General features: G+C 36.4%; 1 protein-coding gene across 11 annotated transcripts in view; it reads right to left on the minus strand.

Moving 5' to 3' along the window:
* LOC128206507 (glutaminase liver isoform, mitochondrial-like) overlaps positions 1-22011 on the minus strand; it is a 41957-nt gene that overhangs the window by 18950 nt on the left and 996 nt on the right. For 2 of the 11 annotated variants that reach the window (XM_052909026.1, XM_052909025.1), the window contains exons 2-6: positions 15733-16016; positions 13590-14090; positions 2640-2745; positions 1199-1338; positions 445-574 (exon numbers count right to left, since the gene is read on the minus strand). In XM_052909026.1, coding sequence (XP_052764986.1) covers positions 445-574; positions 1199-1338; positions 2640-2745; positions 13590-14050 — 837 coding nt within the window. In that variant the 5' untranslated portion in view covers positions 14051-14090; positions 15733-16016. Of the gene's footprint in view, positions 1-444; positions 575-1198; positions 1339-2639; positions 2746-3119; positions 3216-13589; positions 14091-15732; positions 16017-21345; positions 21426-22011 lie in introns of those variants that run through there. The other 9 variants (XM_052909029.1, XM_052909028.1, XM_052909030.1 and 6 more) reach the window with 7 other exon arrangements.

The following is a 22011-nucleotide window of genomic DNA, read 5'->3' on the forward strand; positions in this document are numbered from 1 at the left end:
AGAAGCAGAGTGCTGGGAAAGGGGAACAGGGTGCTGAAGAAGAAGGACAGAGTGCTGAAGAAGGGCAGGGTGCTGGAGAAGAGGGGCAGGGCGCTGGAGAAGAGGGGCAGGCTGCTGGCAAAGTGGAGCAGGGTGCTGGAGAAGAGGGACAGAGTGCTGAAGAAGTGGGGCAGAGTGCTGGAGATGAGGGGCAGAGTGCTGGAGAAGAGGGGCAGGATGCTGGAGAAGAGAGACAGAGTGCTGGAGAAGATGGACAGGATGCTGGGGAGTAGGTGCAGAGTGCTGGAGATGAGGGGCAGAGTGCTTAAGATGAGGGGCAGAGTGCTGGAGATGAGGGGCTCAGTGCTGGAGAACAAGTTGTATTTCACAGCCCTATTTTGTTGCACGGTTCAAGACGTATATGACTTTCATTGGAACCAAAAAAAAACTTAAAAAGAAGGTTACCTTTCCACCGATTTGATCACGACAATTCCAGTACATCTGATCGATATTCTTGCAGAAGTGGTCGAAATCAGGAACCACAAACTGGTTACGGAATGCACTCGCTATCAGCACTATGTTAGGTGCAATAATTCTGAAATATAGAACTGCAGTTTTATGTTCATCCATTTTGAGCTACCCTACATTGAGGAACTTCTCTGAATAATTTATAGTTCCTTGGAAGTTGGAAAACAACTAGAGCTATCACATAGGTGATAAATATCTCCACATGCTGCCTTAAAACAAGAATGGTATTTATCAGATAAGATTTTACTTAGTCAAGGGTCATAACTCTTTTAAGATCAGGTGAAATGCCACAATTTCCATGCTGACTTAAAATCCTATAAAGTTTGAAGCGTGAAGGATACTTTTGGAGCTACATGTAACACTTTTTCAGGGACTTTACAACAATAATATATCATTTTAAGACTTATTTTCTCAGCAAAAAAATAGGATTCAATGAATTGGATGAGTCTCCTGGGTAAGCACCTTGAAAGGTCACCAAAACCTTGACCTTTGACCTACTGAGCCCATCAAAAGGGGGTATCATTTTACCATGACCAATGTCCATATCAAGTTAATGACCAAGTCATTTGAAAGTAATGGATCAAAACAAAAGTATGACACGGTCCACAATGTGATGGTAGAGGACACCAGAAAAGGTAATCACTATGCATTTGCCCTGCCTCACAGGTGACACAAAATTAAATACTCTTACTGCTTGAATGTTTCCCTGTCGACAGCAGGGCCATGGTGGCTGTGGTCGTCTCTATGTTCAGCATTTGTGTGCTTTGTGAAGTTCCTCATACAGTCAGCAAGGCGTGGGTCCGTCTCTCTCAGGCCCGTAGATGTTATGGCCTGAAAAAAAGACAACATGCAAGCCTTTAATACCTTTGGTCTCATACACATAGTATGAGTTCACAAGTTAATATTGGCTCCATCGAAATTGCAAATTGCAATATCAGAATCAGCTAATGGATGTACAAACAGCATTCAGACTGTATTCTTTAAAGACTTCCCACCTCACATTATGCGTTGAGACATACTAAAAAAAGACCTTCACATGTCGGCCCCTCACTTAAGTATATGGACATACAATTCAAAATACTTCAGGTACGCCACTGATATACAACCTTGATTAGAGCTACTTTTCGATTACTTCACACATCTTAACGCTGCACTCTCACATTTTTATCAACTTTTTTAGTTTTTGTCTTTGATTGAGCCATTTTTTACGAAATCATCCGAAAACAAGTGATATAAGACTGCTGAAAAAAGATCATATTTCAGTTTATCATATTTAAGGTTGAAAATTGATGATTTATGGCTAAAAGCCTTACTAACACTTAAAAAAATAACATTTTCCTCAGTTTACCAAACAATAAATGATATCTGTTCTATTGTGAGTTATCTAATATGACTTAATTTAAGGCATTGATGCCTTAATCAGCTGATTGTGGGACAAATGTTTTAGAAGTGTCAAAACTGACAATCTGTGAGAGTGCAGCTTTAACTATTAAGATTTTAAACAATATTATGTTCTAACCACAACATAAACCACTACAATAAGGAGCTACCACAACCTGTCTGAGCCACCAACCAAGTAAAATGGTATTACAGTGTGTGTATACCATGTGATAAATTACGTCATAAATGCTACGTCGGAAGGCAATATTTTGCTTCGAATGAAGACTTAACACTATTTCTTTACCATTTGCGATGAAACATAGCGCAGTCTACGCCTCTTAAGGAGCCCCGCCTTTGGTCTTTTACCAGAGTTTGATTGAGAGTTTAGTTTCTTCAAACACTTTGACAAACCTTTTCACAATACAGCTGTCTGACGGAGCACTGTCAAAACATTTATTTTGAAAACAGGTTTGTCGAAGTATTGATTTAACTATTTACCTTATCAAACTTTGGTAATAAAATGAAGGCGGGGCTCTTTAAGTGGCATAGACTGCCATTTGTTTTGTTTAAAATGGTGTAGTAAAAGAAAAGTTATCAGTGATTTAAGTCTTCATTTTAAGCAAAATATTGCCTTCCGACATAGCATATATGACGTCATTTATCACGTGGTATACACACACTGTATTATTTGACAAAAATTATGGCAAATGAGTTTTCTGTCTCGCAAAACTTTTATGATGTCTATTCATTACCTTTTTAAATTTTGAGATGAGCAAAACCTGACTGTCTTCGCACAAATAATCGAACAGCTTGTCCTCCAGCTCCTCGATATGAAGATTTGTCGACTCAACGCCATCTCTAGAAAATAAAAATGGAGATATTACACCTGCTTTCTAAATCTGATAAAAACTTTATGCCAGATTTTAACCAATTTAATATAAATAGTTAATAGACTTTGTATTGAATAAAACCAAGGTGATATTCTATTGATATTCAATAAATTATTTTTATTCTTTATAGCTTTCAATTGTAACATACAGATAACCATAGCTATTAGTATTATATGACAATTTCATTACAAACAGTTATTATACATTTATATTTTCAAGAGTTATAACACTAGAATAAGATAAAAAGGTTTAATGATTTAATTTTGAAGTGGTGATCATCAATTATGATATCACAGTTACACTTGCATGCTAGTGGTAAATATGTTTTAGAATACAACCTACATTTTCAGCCAATGAAATTGCAGAAATTTCATCTTTCACGGGTGTTTTAAGGTCCGCCTATTGCCACTCATCAAATACACAATCCCTGCCTCAGATTTTGCGTTTACAATGTGTCAGCCAATGAGGTTGTCAGTAAGATGACCTAAAGTAATATCTTAATAATTACGAAGGACTCGCTCGCTACACTCACCTTAATCATTAAGATTTAACTCTGTTTTTCTCTTGTGTCCACATTAAGCTTTAAGGCATATAAAAAAATTTTATTTGTTTCCCTGAACTTAATATTTTTATTGCCATGGTAAAGAAATGTCCTTACTGTTAATTTTTCTCCTATTAATTACATCTTTTCTGTAGTTACTAGCTTACGAAAAATGTATCCTTTTTATAGAAGCAGCCTAGTAAAGGATTATCAAGACCAAATGGCCCACCAACTTTTCTTTCTTCGTATATTTTTGGCCAAGGGATGTATTCAATTAAGCCACGTTTGATTTCACTTAATTTTAGGATTGCAAGTGTTTTGATTGGACCATAAAATAACTTGCCAACGGATTCAATGGATTTACTAAGGAGTGTCTAAGGATAAGGATAAGAATTATATCGAATATGACCCCAAGCCCAGCACAGGCGCTAATAGGCTTTTGCACAGGGGACAGATTACCAAACTATTTTTCAGGTTTTCCTTGCGCATAAAAACAATAAATGTTTGCTACTGTTCTTTATGGGCTATTTAACATGTAGTGTTGTTCCTGTTATTCATTATTGGTTTAAATAAAAAAAGCGCATGATCTTCCTTTTGTTATAATCAAATATATACCATTTGCAGCTGTCTTTCAATGTTTTTTCATCATAACATCCCCATTTCTCTTCACTTTTTATATTAACTTGACATTGACAATGACAAAGTTTATATGCGATAAGGCTAACATTACAATATACAGATAAACAGTATTAATTAACAATTAATTATCATCAATGCTAGATGAACAAACATAACACTTTAATAGACACGATATGTCATAAAAATGACATCATCAACCACATCGAGGTTGAAGAAACTGGGAGAGTCGGCTGATATGTGCAAGACTGACAAATTGTGGGATGCAGCTGTGTCATTGATAAAGATTATGTGAAAGAATCACCCGCCTTGACGTTCACACAAATACTGCAGAAACCAGCAATAACCTTTCAAAAGTATGCTAATAAAATGGCGCAGTTTTGAGAAACAAAACATAATGCAAAAACTCTTTTTTCGGGCTGTTATTTGTTTTACTCCTTTGAAATAATTTTCAGTAGTTTGTTACTAGGGAAGATGAACCAAGAACAAACAGCGGCTGTTTTTAGTGTGAAAATGAAAAAAAAGGTGCACAATGGAGGTTGATGCAAAAAAAAATACAATTAAATAATTTTAATACATTATTATGTTTAACTCATTTGACTGTCAATGATCAAAACAAAAAGCATATGATTTGTGTACCAAAAATGAAACAAGAGGGCCAAATGGCCCTGAATCGCTCACCTGTCATATATTGCACATTCTTCCATTATATACAAATATTGAAAACCTAAGCCTATGAACACGGGGCGTGGCCAATTTTGACCCCAGGGCTAAAGTTTGAACAATCTTAATAGTGGTCTGATAAACGATGCTTCATACCAAATATCTAAGGGTTTCGCCTTTTGGTTTCGGAGAAGAAGATTTTTTAAGTTTTCATCATATACATATATAAGGAAACCCATGACCGCCCGGGTGGGGCCATTTTTTGACCCCAGGGCCAAAGATTGAACAATATTGGTACAAGTCAACTAGATGATATATCATGCCAAATATCTAAGCTCTTGTCACTACTTGATTTTACGTGTGTATCTATATATGTATATTTGTTATAAATTGTTGTATGTGGCCCACATTGAAAATTGGTATGTGTACTAAATATGTTATCCAGTTTAAATTAAGACGTTACTTGTCTTTGTGAGTTCGGAGAAGATTTTTTAAGTTTTCACTATAACACATATAGAGAAAACCCATCAGCCCCGGGGTGAGGCCAATTTTGACCCCAGGGCCATAATTTGAACAATCTTTGTAGAGGTCCACTAGACGATGAATCATGCCAAATATCTAAGCTCTAAGCAACGTAAGTTCAGAGGAGATGATTTTTGAAGTTTTAACTATAAACATATAGAGAAAACCCATGACCCCCCAAGGGGGCGTGGCCAATTTTGACCCCAAGGCCATAATTTGAACAATCTTTGTAGAGGTCCACTAGACGTTGAATCATGCCAAATATCTAAGTCTAGGCCAAGTAATTTCAGAGGAGAAGACTTTTTATGTTTTAACTATAAACATATAGAGAATACCCTAACCCCCCGGGGCGGGGCCAATTTTGACCCCAGGACCATAATTTGAACAATCTTTGTAGAGGTCCACTAGACGATGAATCATGCCAAATATCTAAGCTCTAAGCAACGTAAGTTCAGAGGAGATTTTTTATTTTTTTTACTATAAACATATAGAGAAAACCCATGACCCCCCAGGGGCGGGGCCAATTTTGACCCCAGGACCATAATTTGAACAATCTTTGTAGAGGTCCACTAGACGATGAATCATGCCAAATATCTAAGCTCTAGTCCAAGTAAGTTCAGAGGAGAAGATTTTTTAAGTTTTAACTATAAACATATAGAGAATACCCATGACCCCCCGGGGCGGGGCCAATTTTGACCCCAAGGCCATAATTTGAACAATCTTTGTAGAGGTCCACTAGACAATGAATCATGCCAAATATCTAAGCTCTAGTCCAAGTAAGTTCAAAGGAGAAGATTTTTGAAGTTTTCACTATAAACATATAGAAAAAACCCATGACCCCCGGGGCGGGGCCAATTTTGACCCCAAGGCCATAATTTGAACAATCTTTGTAAAGGTCCACTAGACGATGAATCATGCCAAACATCTAAGCTCTAGGCCAAGTAAGTTCAGAGGAGAAGATTTTTGAAGTTTTCACTATAAACATATATAGAGAAAACCCATGACCCCCAGGGGCGGGGCCAATTTTGACCCCAGGCCATAATTTGGGCCATAATTTGAACAATCTTTGTAGAGGTCCATTAGACGATGAATCATGCCAAATATCTAAGCTCTAAGCAACGTAAGTTCAGAGGAGATTTTTTATTTTTTTTACTATAAACATATAGAGAAAACCCATGACCCCCCAGGGGCGGGGCCAATTTTGACCCCAGGACCATAATTTGAACAATCTTTGTAGAGGTCCACTAGACAATGAATCATGCCAAATATCTAAGCTCTAGTCCAAGTAAGTTCAGAGGAGAAGATTTTTTATGTTTTAACTATAAACATATAGAGAATACCCATGACCCCCCGGGGCGGGGCCAATTTTGACCCCAAGGCCATAATTTGAACAATCTTTGTAGAGGTCCACTAGACAATGAATCATGCCAAATATCTAAGCTCTAGTCCAAGTAAGTTCAAAGGAGAAGATTTTTGAAGTTTTCACTATAAACATATAGAAAAAACCCATGACCCCCGGGGCGGGGCCAATTTTGACCCCAAGGCCATAATTTGAACAATCTTTGTAAAGGTCCACTAGACGATGAATCATGCCAAATATCTAAGCTCTAGTCCAAGTAAGTTCAGAGGAGAAGATTTTTGAAGTTTTAACTCTAAACATATAGAGAATACCCATGACCCCCCGGGGCGGGGCCAATTTTGACCCCAGGGCCATAATTTGTTCAAACTTTGTAGAGGTCCACTAGACGATGAATCATGCCAAACATCTAAGCTCTAGGCCAAGTAAGTTCAGAGGAGAAGATTTTTGAAGTTTTCACTATAAACATATATAGAGAAAACCCATGACCCCCCGGGGCGGGGCCAATTTTGACCCCAAGGCCATAATTTGAACAATCTTTGTAGAGGTCCACTAGACGATGAATCATGCCAAATATCTAAGCTCTAGGCCAAGTAAGTTCAGAGGAGAAGATTTTTGAAGTTTTCACTATAAACATATAGAGAAAACCCATGACCCCCCGGGGCGGGGCCAATTTTGACCCCAGGGCCATAATTTGAACAATCTTGGTAGAGGACCATTTGTTGATCCTACCTACCATATATCAATGGCCTAAGCCTTATGGTTTGGGAGAAGAAGATTTTTAAAGTGTTTCCTTTTGTTTGCCATGGCAACCAGAGTTCTGCATGGAATTGAATTCTTTGAACAACTTTGATAGAAGACCACCCAAGGAACATCCCTATGAAGTTTTATTAATATTGGCCCGGCGGTTAAGGAGGAGATGTCTTTTAAGTAAATTGTTGACGGACGACGCACGACGCACGACGGACAAAAGGCGATCACAAAAGCTCACCATGTCACAAAGTGACAGGTGAGCTAAAAATATTAGTGATATTTTGGCACTTTTTTACTGTGGAATTTGCAGTAAAATTAGAAACAAACATTTTTTTTATTTGTTTACGCCTAATGTAAATTGAGTTAATAAATGGACTTTATACCAAATATAAGTTTTCTTTCAAGCATACAATCAATTACGTTTCTATACCTTTGACAATGCACTCATTAGTTTATAAATAAACTATGGCACATAAACCTCAGGGTTTAAACTGGGTTACATTACAATGGGTGACATTATAAATAGATTAGTGAATAAATATTATGAATAATAATAACTAAAGAACTTCATCGAACAGGTTTTTTAGTGCTGATTGACCTTGAAAAAACTCGTTCTTGGTGATATCAGAATTTCAGCACTTTCTAGTTTTTCACTCTTTCCAATAACATAATGTTCTACCTAAATTACTTTTGCATTCAAAATGGAAACTTTTGGAGTGATTTTTCGAAAGTGCTAAAAAGTCAGAGTTTTTAAATTATTAAAACATAATAAGAGTGAGACGCTCAATTGATGACTTGCAAATGTTCATATTTAAAAAAAAATCCTTAAGACATTTAAAACTGTGAGTAAATTGCTTCATAATTTTTTTGCTATATTGTTAACAGTGTGAATAAATGTGTTATTAAACGCCTATCAATTTCCTTTATCTTATCCATCAGAAAAAATTCAGCCACTTGATTTACCACTTTATTTCAGGTGTGGAAATTCTGAGAAATGTGACATGCTAAAGTCAAATGCAGTTTTTTTTGCCGGTTAAAACTAAAACAGTGCATTTAAATGTGAAATTAATACATGGCAGTATATTATAATGAAAGGAATATTCTGATGAAAAGCCTTTCTGACAACCAGAATCAAGTCTCATTTCGTGTATAAATTTGCATCCGTTTCGACCGTTTCGGTGTCTCAATTTATAATGTGTTTGCTCACAAAACTCATGTTATACAGGACGTGAGAAATGCGTCCTATCATATTAATATCCCCACTCTATATACCAAAACCGTGTCCTTATATCAGATCACTAACATTAATTTTGAAGATTTGTCAAAAAAGTATTATACAGCCTATCCTTTAAAGCTGCACTCTCACAGATAAACCATTTTTACAACTTCTTTAATTTTTATCTTGGAAAGAGCAAACTTTTGCGTAAATATCTACAAATCAATGGTATAAGATTGCTGACAAAAAAATCAGATCAAAGATTTTCATATTTCTGTTCGAAAATTAATGTTGTACGGCTTAAACCATTACTAACGGTTTGAGAAAAATGCATAAAACATCAATTTTTTAACTTAAATATAAAAAACTGTGGTCTCATTTTTTGTCTGCAATCTTATATAACTGGTTTCCATGGATTTTCGCAAAAATTGGCTTGTTCCAAGACAAAACATAAACAAGAGGGCCATGATGGCCCTGTATCGCTCACCTGTAGCTTTGCTAAATAAAGTGAACATTCTGACCTATTATCATAAAGATCCAATGAAAAGTATGGCCCCTAGAGGCCACTCTTTTATTTGTCCCACTGACCTAGTTTTTTACCCCACATGACCCTATCAGTAGGCAATGCTTCAAACCAAATATTTAAGACCTAGTCCTTGTGGCTTCAGACAAGAAAATTTTAAAGTTTTTTCCTATATAAGCCTATGTAAAACTTGTGACACCCAGGGTGAGGCCTCTTTTCACCACAGGTGCACAAATTGAACAATCTTGGTAGCGGGCCACTAGGTTATGCCACATATAAAATGCCAATGTCTTGTTGGTTTAGACAAGAAGTTTTTTGTTCTATATAAGCCTATGCAAAACTTGTGACTCCCCCCAGGATAGGGCCTCTTCTCCCCAGGGGCATAAATTGAACAATCTTGGTAGAGGACCACTTGGTTATGATACATACCAAATATTGAATGCGTAGGCCTTGCATTTTCAGACAAGAAGATTTTTAAACACTTTCCTTATATAAGCCTATGTAAAACTTGTGACCCCCTAGGTGGGGCCTCTTATCACTTCAGGGGCATAATTTGAATAATCTCGGTAGAGAACCACAAGGTAAAGCTACATACCATATATCAAATGCCTAGGCCTTGTGGTTTTAGACAAGATTTTAAGTTTTCACTAAATAAGCCTATGTAAAACTTGCAACCCCCGGGCAGGGCCTCTTATCACTCCAGAGGCATAATTAGAACAATCTTGGTAGATGTCCATAAAGTAATTATACATGCCAAATATCAAAGCCCTAGGACTTCTAGTTTTGGAGAAGATTTGTTAAGTTTTCCATATCTAAGTCTATGTAAACCACGTGACCCGGGGCGGGGTCATTTTTGACCCCAGGGGCATAATTTGAAGAATCTTGGTAGAGGTCCATTAGGTGATGCTACATATCAAATATCAAAGCTCTAGGCCTTGTGGTTTTGGAGGAGAATTTTTTTTAAGTTTTTCTTATCGGTTACCATGGCAACCAGAGTTTCGCATGGAATCCATGTCTTTGAATAACTTTGGTAGAGCTTCATGCAAGGAACATCCCTGCCAAGTTTCATCATGATTGGCCAAGGGGTTAAGGAGATGTTGTTCGAAGCAAAATGTTGACGAACGACGTACATCAAGCGGTCACAAATTGTGACCTCTATTGTGTTCACAAGGTTTTTCTACTAATTGACCTATTGACCTAGTTATTGACGGTAAATGACCCAATATCGAACTTGACCTAGATTTTATAGAGATGATCATTCTGACCAAGTTACATTTAGATTAGGCTTAAGTTGTGACCTCTATTGTGTTCACAAGGTTTTTATACTAATTGACCTAGTGACCTAGTTATTGACCGCGAATGACCCAATATCAAACTTGACCTATATTTTTCTAGAGATGATCATTCTGACCAAGTTGAATTGAGTTAAGCCTAAAATTGTGACCTCTATTGTGTTCACAAGGTTTTTCTACTAATTGACCTAGTGACCTAGTTTTTGACCTGGGTTGACCCAATATGGAACTTGACCTAGCTTATGTTAAGATGATCATTCTGACCAAGTTTCATTAAGATAAGGCTAAAATTGTGACCTCTATTTTGTTCACAAGGTTTTTCTAATAATTGACCTAGTGACCTAGTTATTGACTGCGTATGACCCAATATCGAACTTGACCCAGATTTTATAGAGATGATCATTCTGACCAAGTTGCATTAAGATTAGCCTAAAATTGTGACCTCTATTGTGTTCACAAGGTTTTTGTACTAATTGACCTAGTGACCTAGTTATTGACCGCAGATGGCCCAATAACGAACTTGACCTAGATTTTATAGAGATGATCATTCTGACCAAGTTGCATTGAGATTAGGCTAAAATTGTGACCTCTATTGTGTTCACAAGGTTTTTGTACTAATTGACCTAGTGACCTAGTTATTGACCGTGAATGACCCAATATCAAACTTGACCTACATTTTATAGCGATGATCATTCTGACCAAATTGCATTGAGATTAGGCTAAAATTGTGACCTCTATTGTGTTCACAAGGTTTTTCTAATAATTGACCTAGTGACCTAGTTATTGACCGCGGATGACCCAATATCGAACTTGACCTAAATTTTATAGAGATGATCATTCTGACCAAGTTGCATTGAGATTAGGCTAAAATTGTGACCTCTAATGTGTTCACAAGGTATTTCTACTAATTGACCTACTGACCTAGTTTTTGACCCCAGATGACCCAATATCGAACTTGACCTAGATTTCATAGAGATGATCAGTCTGACCAAGTTTCATAAAGATTAGGTCAAAATTGTGACCTCTGTTGTGTTCACAAGGTTTTTCTAATAATTGACCTAGTGACCTAGTTATTGACTGCGGATGACCCAATATCGAACTTGACCTAGATTTTATAGAGATGATTATTCTGACCAAGTTGCATTGAGATTAGGCTAAAATTGTGACCTCTATTGTGTTCACAAGGTTTTTGTACTAATTGACCTAGTGACCTAGTTGTTGACCGCGAATGACCCAATATCGAACTTGACCTATATTTTTCTAGAGATGATCATTCTGACCAAGTTGAATTGAGATTAGGCTAAAATTGTGACCTCTATTGTGTTCACAAGGTTTTTCTACTAATTGACCTAGTGACCTAATTATTGACCGCGGATGACCCAATATCGAACTTGACCTAGATTTTATAGAGATGATCAGTCTGACCAAGTTTCATAAAGATTAGGTCAAAATTGTGACCTCTATTGTGTTCACAAGCAATTGTGAACGGACGGACGGACAAACGGACGGAAGGACGGACGGACGGACGGACGGACGACGGACGAAGAGTGATCACAAAAGCTCACCTTGTCACTACGTGACAGGTGAGCTAAAAAGTTCAATCTGCGAGTGTGCAGCTTTAAAAATTTAAGTTAACAATAAACAAGAGTCATGTGCAGTGAACACACACACTTCTATGTTCTTTATTTTCAGTCAAAAAAGTGGCATAACTCAACATCATATAAGTCAGCAGAGTTATGGGCCTTGCTATATATGTGCATATTCTCTCAGGCAACATGTGTGCAGTCGAACCCCGTTGGCTTGAACGCCCAAGGACTGACAAAAATACCTCGAGCCTCGGAAAATTCGAGCCAAGTAGGAATGCTTACATTCAGTATAAAGAAAACCGTCCTTTAGATCCAGTTCGAGCCACAGGGATTCCAGCCATGACAGTTTGAACCAAAAGGGTTCGACTGTACGTTTTGTGAGTAGATCCCAAGCTTTAAACACACATTAGCCTTGGTCCATATTCAATAAGCAACATAGATTGAACTTAAATTGAAGATTAGAAACTAAGTGTTTTGATTGGCCTGTATATTTAGCTGACCAATAGGCTGAATGGAATCACTAGGGCATGTCAAAGGATACGGATAAGATCAATATTGAATACTGGCCCTTGTGCTTGGATAATTATAAAAATGCAAAAAACAATATAGCCAGACTGTTAATAATACCCTGGGATACTTAATACACAGTGGTAAATGGTGAGGAAATAGTGGCAAAAACTGTTAAAGGCATACAATGTAGGTTGATGCAAAAAAAAATACTTTTTTAATTTTAATGCTACCCTTCATACATGTTTTGTTTTTTTTCAGCTGCATGGTCACAAATTCCCCAGTCAAAAAGTACCAAACTATCGCTAATATATTTTTTTATTAATCAACTATTATGTATTTGGCTACAAAACTCGCCTAATATAGGATTGGAGAAATGGGCAATTTTCATGGGCTGTCGAAACTTGCCTAATATGAAAAATATGCTGGAAATTATTTTTAACGGTAGCCATTTTGTTTTCCGTTTTCTGACTGTAATGAAAATTGTGTGCTTTGTATAACTCTAATTGGAATACTTGAAACTATTGAATGTTTGAACCACTTTGTACGGATTGATATAACAGTTGTATTTGACCCATTGGTGGATTTTACGACTATTATGATTTTGTACACCAACAAATTGGACGACGAATGTAAAACATTTGACGTTTTAGCAAACAATTTACGAAATAAAGACGAAAAGACATGCTTCCTTACAATGTACAGTGCTTTATTCATAAATATGTGCACTGTCACTTTAAGGATGCATGTCAAAATCAGCAAAATCAAGACACCATGAATGGATAAGGGATAAATACGGCTTCAATGTGAACTTAAGGTAAGAAATAAGAATTTTTTAACCAAATGGTAATAGTTGATTAATAAAATACTTATTAATAAGGTGATTTATCATCTTATTAATAACATTATAATCTGTACACAAATCATGCATTTTTTGTTGTTGTTTTGATCAATAAAGTCAAATAAGTTAAACATAATAACATTTTAAAATTAAATTATTTTTTATTTGCATCAATTCATATTGTGCCCCTTCAATTGTTAAAACTTTATATTAAGATCTAAAGTATGCAGGCAAAATATATATTCATAAAATAAGGGAAGAATATGGGTATTATCTATCATAAAATTCAGTAAAATCCGAGCGGAGGTCGAGCCAGCCAATCACAGCAATCTATTATCAGAACACCGCAGTAAACAAATGAGCAGCTAAACTTACAAAAACGGGATCTCCCCTTTGCGCCATTTCGTACCAAGCACTACGTGAGGGGAAGTCGACACAACATACCTTCGCTGCTGGTGCAAACTTGCTGCTGGTGTTCGTGAAACTGATGTTTTCAATCTTTGAAACAGTGGATCTGCCACATGAGATTCTGTCCTATGAAGAACGTGAGGAAGACTTTTCTTGGAAGTGCTAATACCATGTGAGTTTGCAAAACATGTCCCAGAATCATATTTGGCAAAGGGTTTTGCAAGAGTTACGTATGTCCTTCCTAATTGTCTTCCAACGGAATCAACTTTTGTATCGAACCGTGTACAGTCTTTGACAGTTTGATTCTGCAAGGAATTGCTGAGCACTGTAACATATTGTTGCAACGTATGCTGGTTGCGAACAATGAATGTTTTCCACAAATACTTTATTCTACAGCATGGCAGTGCTTTTTGCAATAAATGTGCCATGGTTTAGTCAATGGTGTAACTTTACTCCATTTTTGGAATTCTGAAATGAGTAAAAACAGAATCAATTAAATTCAAACATCGATTTATATGCAAGTTGTAATATCAGGTTATGATGACCACAATAAGTGTTGACATCATAAATGTTACATTTATTATCATCAACATCATTATTGCCATGGTCAACACCATTGTCATAAATGTCATCATCATCATCATCATCATCATCATCATCATCATCATCATCATCATCATCATCATCATCATCATTGTCATGGTCAACACTATTGTCATAAATGTCATCATCATCATCATCATCATCATCATCATCATCATCATCATCATCATCATCATCATCATCATCATCATCATCATTGTCATGGTCAACACCATTGTCATAAATGTCATCATCATCATCATCATCATTGTCATGGTCAACACCATTGTCATAAATGTCATCATCATCAACATCATCATCATCATTGTCATGGTCAACACATTGTCATAAATGTCATCATCATCATCATCATCATCATCATCATCATCATCATCATCATCATCATCATCATCATCATCATCATCATCATCATTGTCATGGTCAACACCATTGTCATAAATGTCATCATCATCATCATCATCATCATCATCATCATTGTCATGGTCAACACCATTGTCATAAATGTCATCATCATCATCATCATTGTCATGGTCAACACCATTGTCATAAATGTCATCATCATCATCATCATCAACATCATCATTGTCATGGTCAACACCATTGTCATAAATGTCATCATCATCACCATCATCATCATCATCATCATCATCATCATCATCATCATCATCATCATCATCATCATCATCATCATCATCATCATCATTGTCATGGTCAACACTATTGTCATAAATGTCATCATCATCATCATCATCATCATCATCATCATCATCATCATCATCATCATCATCATCATCATCATCATCATCATTGTCATGGTCAACACCATTGTCATAAATGTCATCATCATCAACATCATCATCATCATTGTCATGGTCAACACCATTGTCATAAATGTCATCATCATCAACATCATCATTGTCATGGTCAACACTATTGTTATAAATGTCATCATCATCATCAACATCATCATCATCATTGTCATGGTCAACACCATTGTCATAAATGTCATCATCATCATCAACATCATCATCATCATTGTCATGGTCAACACCATTGTCATAAATGTCATCATCATTATCATCATCATTAGCATTGTTGTCGTCGTCATTATGATTATGAAATCTAAATAATTGTACATATGGACTGGATTTTTTTAAGATATTTGATATGGTAATCCTATTTCATGTATCTATGATAGAATACATAAAATAGTGTCAGATTATTTCAACTACATAATCATTCGAATAAAATTTATAAGAATGGTAAAAGTAAATAAGAAAAGATTAAAGATTACAATTAAAGCAAACGTAAAAAAGGAAAGATTAAAGATTACAATTAAAGCATACGTAAAAAAGGAAAGATTAAAGATTACAATTTAAGCATACATGTACATATGAGGGTTCTCACTAACTGTTTAACTTTAGACCAGGGAGAGCAAAAGGTGAGTAAAAAAAAAACATGCATTATATCAAGCAATATCAAGTTAAAATGACAAGTGTTTTTATACCTTATAGGCAGTTTAAATTAAGTCCTTCCAAAGGTCACTCGAAAACCACTAGCACAAATATAATATTATCTGTGTTCAAGACCTTTACAATTGTAAACCCACATCTAGCACAGTTTCAACATTAAAGGCATTTTATGCAAACAATGTGCATATTGTGGATCGGTGAACTTGATCTTATTCCAGACTATTATACGACAAAGCAAATCAAGTTATAACTGCAACTTAAGACTTGGTCTAGCAGGGGTGGATCAAGACTTTGGCATTTGAGGCGGCACACCCTCACACTGAATTGAAATAAAACAAATTTGTCAACGTTACCTGTGGACCAACCCCTTCCCCCTCCCCCCACCTCCTTTTGTGTTAGATGTAAGATTTACATTAAATGTGGTAATGGGTTTTAAGTAACGCCCCCAGGATTTGTTTTGCTGTTTTTACTTTAAAATGGCACAGTCTTATGTATTCTATTAATATTATTTCTATAATTTTGACATGCAAAAAAAATCCACTTGGACAATATTAGGGGGGCGAGGGAGGGAGTTGTGAACGGCATGCCAAGTGCACTCCAACTAAACCCGCTATTGACTTGTTTTTATTTAGTTACCAAATTCCTTCATTGTTGCTAATATTCATCCTTTTATTGTAAGGTTTCAGATGAACCATTGAACCATTATGTGAATTTATGATGCCTTGCAAGCACATATCATTTTCATATGATTTGAAGAGGTTTAATGAGCAAGAACATGTACTAAAACTTATACCAAAAAAAGTTATATAGGTAATAAGCTTTCTTGGCCTCGGCAGATAAAATGGTTGGCCATTTCATGGCAGATTTCCTTTGAAATAAAACAAACAAATCAAACTGCAGTAATTTTCCAGACAATTTATTTCACACACATGTAATCAGCATGTTTTACCCCTTCATATGATACTAAAATAATATTGGGTAACCTGAGTGAGTAGCTGCGCATCCGGAGGATAGTTCTTTCTTAAACATGTGCACCAGCAGGATAAACATTTTTAGTGGAATCTGTGAACATAACTATGCCTGGTCAACAGGCCTAAAAAAATATGTTTGGTTTGGGTAACCCGACACTACCTATGGAATAGGCGCCAACCCTACCATTTTTATAGTCGGTTGGTAAAAGAAATAAAAAAATATGTGTTTTCATATGTAGTTTTAAATCTTTAACACTTTATATCTTCAAAAGTTTTTGAGCTATGGCCAACCTTATTAACTTTTTCCACTATGATCAGTGTGTGTATAGATAATGGGTAAATTACATCATATATGCTATGTCGGAAGGCAAACATTTTTTAAATCAAAAATAACTTTTCTTTTACAACAACATTTTAAACAAGAGCTGTCACAGTATGTGACGAATGCCCCCGAATGTGACATTGACCTATGAACAAGGTCAGTATATGAAAAGTTAAAGATCAAACAAATACATATGGCAAGTTATTTTAAATTGCCTCTGAACATAAAAAATACCACCCATACTTGACAACCTACATTCTGATGTTCTTATATGCAGCATTCCATTGTGAATAAACACTAAGTGTATCTTTCAACTTAGAGGTAGGGACATGGGTCTTGCATGTGACACATCGTCTTAGTATGTCGTACACATATGGCAAGTTATTTTAAAATCTGTCCACACAAGGGAAAGTTACTTCCCGGACACGACAACCTATACTCTATGTCCTTATATGCAGCATTCCATTGTGAATAAACACTAAGTGTGACCTTGACCTAAGAGGTAGGGACACGGGTTTTGCACGAGACATGTCATCTTGGTATGCCGAACACATGTGGCAAGTTATTTTAAAATCTGTCCATACAAGGGAAAGTTACAGCCCGGACACGACAACCTATACTCTATGTCCTTATATGCAGCACTCCATTGTGAATAAACACTAAGTGTGACCTTGATCTTAGAGGTAGGGACACGGTTCTTGCACGCGACACGTCATCTTGGTATGTGGAACACTTGTGGCAAGTTATTTTAAAATCTGTCCATACAAGGGAAAGTTACAGCCCGGACACATCAACCTATACTCTATGTCCTTATATGCAGCATTCCATTGTGAATAAACACTAAGTGTGACCTTGACCTAAGAGGTAGGGACACGGGTTCTGCACGAGACATGTCATCTTGGTATGCCGAACACATGTGGCAAGTTATTTTAAAATCTGTCCATACAAGGGAAAGTTACAGCCCGGACACGACAACCTATACTCTATGTCCTTATATGCAGCATTCCATTGTGAATAAACACTAAGTGTGACCTTGACATAAGAAGTAGGGACACGGGTCTTGATCGTGACACGTCGTCGTGGTATGCCGAACACATGTGGCAAGTTATTTTAAAATCTGTCCATACAAGGGAAAGTTACAGCCCGGACACGACAACCTATACTCTATGTCCTTATATGCAGCATTCCATTGTGAATAAACACATAAGTGTGACCTTGACCTAAGAAATAGGGACACGGTTCTTGCACGCGACACGTCATCTTGGTATGTCGTACACATATGGCAAGTTATTTTAAAATCTGTCCATACAAGGGAAAGTTACAGCCCGGACACGACAACCTATACTCTATGTCCTTATATGCAGCATTCCATTGTGAATAAACACTAAGTGTGACCTTGGCCTAAGAGGTAGGGACACGGGTTTTGCACGAGACATGTCATCTTGGTATTCCCAACACATGTGGCAAGTTATTTTAAAATCTGTCCATACAAGGGAAAGTTACAGCCCGACCACAACAACCTATACTCTATGTCCTAATATGCAGCATTCCATCGTGAATAAACACGTAAGTGTGACCTTGACCTTAGAGGTAGGGACACGGTTTCTGCACGCGACACGTCGTCTTGGTATGTCAAACACATGTGGCAAGTTATTTCAAAATCTGTCCATACAATGGAAAGTTACAGCCCGGACACTACAACCTATACTCTGTGTTCTTATATGCAGCATTCCATTGTGAATAAACACTAAGTGTGACCTTGACCTAAGAAATAGGGACACAGGTCTTGCACGCGACACGTCGTCTTGGTATGTCGAACACATGTGGCAAGTTATTTTAAATTCTGTCCATACAAGGGAAAGTTACAGCCCGGACACAACAAACTATACTCTATGTCCTTATATGCAGCATCCCATTGTGAATAAACACTAGGTGTGACCTTGACCTAAGAGGTAGGGACACAGGTCTTGCACGCGACACGTCGTCTTGGTATGCTAAACACATGTGGCAGGTCATTTTAAAATTTTAAAATCTGTCCATACAAGGGAAAGTTACAGCCCGGACACGACAACCTATACTCTATGTCCTTATATGCAGTATTCCATTGTGAATAAACACTAAGTGTGACCTTGACCTAAGAAATAGGGACACGGTTCTTGCACGCGACACGTCGTCTTGGTATGTCGTACACATATGGCAAGTTATTTTAAAATCTGTCCATACAAGGGAAAGTTACAGCCCGGACACAAGTTATTGAGCTGGACACACGGACGGACGGAAGGACGGACGGTGCGATTTTAATATGCCCACCTTCGGGGGCATAAAAAAAGGCAGTCTTTATCACTTAAAGAGCCACGCCTTTGTTTTATTCCCAAAGTTTGATAAAGTCATTAGTTTCATCAAACACTTTTACAAACCTGTTCCAAAGTAATTATTTGACATGCTCTGTCAGACAGCCGTATTCTGAAAAGGTTTGTCAAAGAGTTTTAAGAAACTGAACTCAATCATAATCTGGTAAAATACCGAAGGCGGTGCTCCGTAAGTGGCGAAGACCACACTTTGTTTCATTTAAAATGTTGAAGAAATAGTGAACTTATCTTTGTCTAAAGTCTTCATTTGAAGCAAAATATTGCCTTATGACATAGCATTTATAATGCAATTTATTGGGTGGTATACACACACTGATTATGCAGTTGATGACAATGACACCATGGCTATAACAATACCTCAGCCTTTTATTTTTAAAACACAGACAAAGTAAACAAGTCTGCAATTAATTTGTTTTAGTTTGCACAGTTTGGAACTGCATCTTGACAATTTTGAATAATAGTCAATATCCTTATTTAATTTCACATAAATTTAAAGTTATTGATAAATTAGAGACAGACACAATACGTTATGAAGAATTTGCCTTTTAAATATTTTTTTTAAACTTAACTTGACTGCTTTCTGTAACAAAAGTATATATGAAATATAATACTGTCAAAATGATTACTTAAATGAAAAAACAAACGTTCATCAATTATTATAAAAGGAAAAAAATGTCATTAATGTGGACATAAACTCATGCCTAATTCGACAGTGATTTTTTGGGGTAGTGATAAACTGATGTTTCCCCCTCTGCACATCGTCTCAACATTTGTGGCAAGTTATTTCAAATCCTTCAAGAGTTTCAAGAGGTTTGGAGTGGATACGAAATGTACTTGCAGTCATACAACCTTTGAGCACCAAGTGTGACCTTGACCTTGATCTGAGCTGGTTGTAACATGCTCTCTACTAATCATCTCAACATGATGAACATTGGACATTAATATAGATATATATTACAGTCATGTGACCTTTGACCTCTAAGTGTCACCTTGACCTAAAACCAAGCTGTTGTAACATACGCTCTGTACATCCTCTCAATATGGTGAACATTTGTGGGTACCGGTAGTTACTTCAAAATCCTTTCTTACGGCTCAAGAGATATGCAGCAGACATGAAATATAATCAAATCATTGTCAAATGACCTTTAACCTCTAAGTGTGACCTTGATCTTGCACTAAACTGGTTGTTACATGCACTCTGCACATCATCTCAATATGGTGAACATTTGTGGCTATTTTTGGGTTAAATCCTTCAAGCGGTTCAAAAGATATGGAGATGTCACAAAATATAGTCATATCATAGTCATATTGTGATTTGCACTGAACTGGTTGTTATATATATATGCGCTCTGCACATTGTCTCAATATGGTGAACATTTGTTGCTAGTTATTTCAAAAATCCTTCAATTTTAAGAGATATGGAACAGACCTTTGACCTTTAAGATAAGTGTGACCTTGACCTTGAACCAAGCTGGTTGTTCCATTTGCTTTGCACATCATTTCAATATGGTTAACATTTGTTGTGATTATTTTAAAATACTTCAAGCAGATATGGAGTGGATACGATTTGTAACAAGACCGACAGACAGACAATTTACTAGATAGCGACAATAATCAAAATACTGCAAAGTGTGTCTAAATTCATCTCAGTTATTATTTTAATGTATAATTCTAAAAATAACATTTACTTGTCAGTGGAGACCACATAATAATCATTTTAAATAATCATTATGCAGTCACAACTGACAAGTAAATGAACCCAATCTCTTAATGTTACTGATTGGCATGTCACAGTCCATAAATGCAGTAAAACAAACAGCTTGATATTAAAATGGTATTCACATCATCTTGTTAATGAATTATGCAAATTAAACCTAGTTGTTTAAGCTAACAGCAGCTGGTTTTAACAAATGCACACTACATTATATATACCGATGGCAACAGAACGATAAAACAAGAGAGCCAAGATGGCCCTATATCGCTCACCTGATTGGATGAAGGTTTCTAAATTGATTTGACAACATTCTGGACACCGCCTGACAGCATGCCACAGGTAAAACTATGTCCTGTTTTTGCAATGAGCGTTTAAAACATGAAAAATATGTATTTTTTTAAAAAGTTAAAAAGGGCCATGACTCTTGCAGCACAATGTTACTGTGAATAAGATTGAAGTTGATATCTTAAATGATCTTAAACAATAGAAATAATTATATATATAATATAATAATAATAATAAGTATATGTACTAGTTCAAGGTTCACCTAAGGAACATTCCTGTGAAATTATTTTGTTATGAAGAGAAGATTTTCAAAGATTTCCAAAAAGACATTTCAGTGAAAAGTAGCCCAACCACTAGCGGCCATATTTTTTTAATCACAATGGGGTGAAGCAATTTGATATATGGTCACCTAAGGAACATTTTTGTGAAATTATTTAAGTGAGGTGAGCCTCAGAGGTCAATGGTTTCTGAAGAAAATGGCAGCAATGTTTTTTAACTAATCAACATTGTGTGAAGGAATTGATAGAGGGTTACCATAAGGAACATGTCTGTTAAATTGTTTTGTTAAATTGGTCAAGCTGATTCTGAGGAGAAGATAGCTTTTCAAAGTATTCAATATGTATATACATGTAGTAAAAAGTAGCCCTGCCCCT

The sequence above is a fragment of the Mya arenaria genome, chromosome 10 (genome assembly GCF_026914265.1).
Source record: "Mya arenaria isolate MELC-2E11 chromosome 10, ASM2691426v1".
Classification (NCBI taxonomy): Eukaryota; Metazoa; Mollusca; class Bivalvia; order Myida; family Myidae; genus Mya; species Mya arenaria.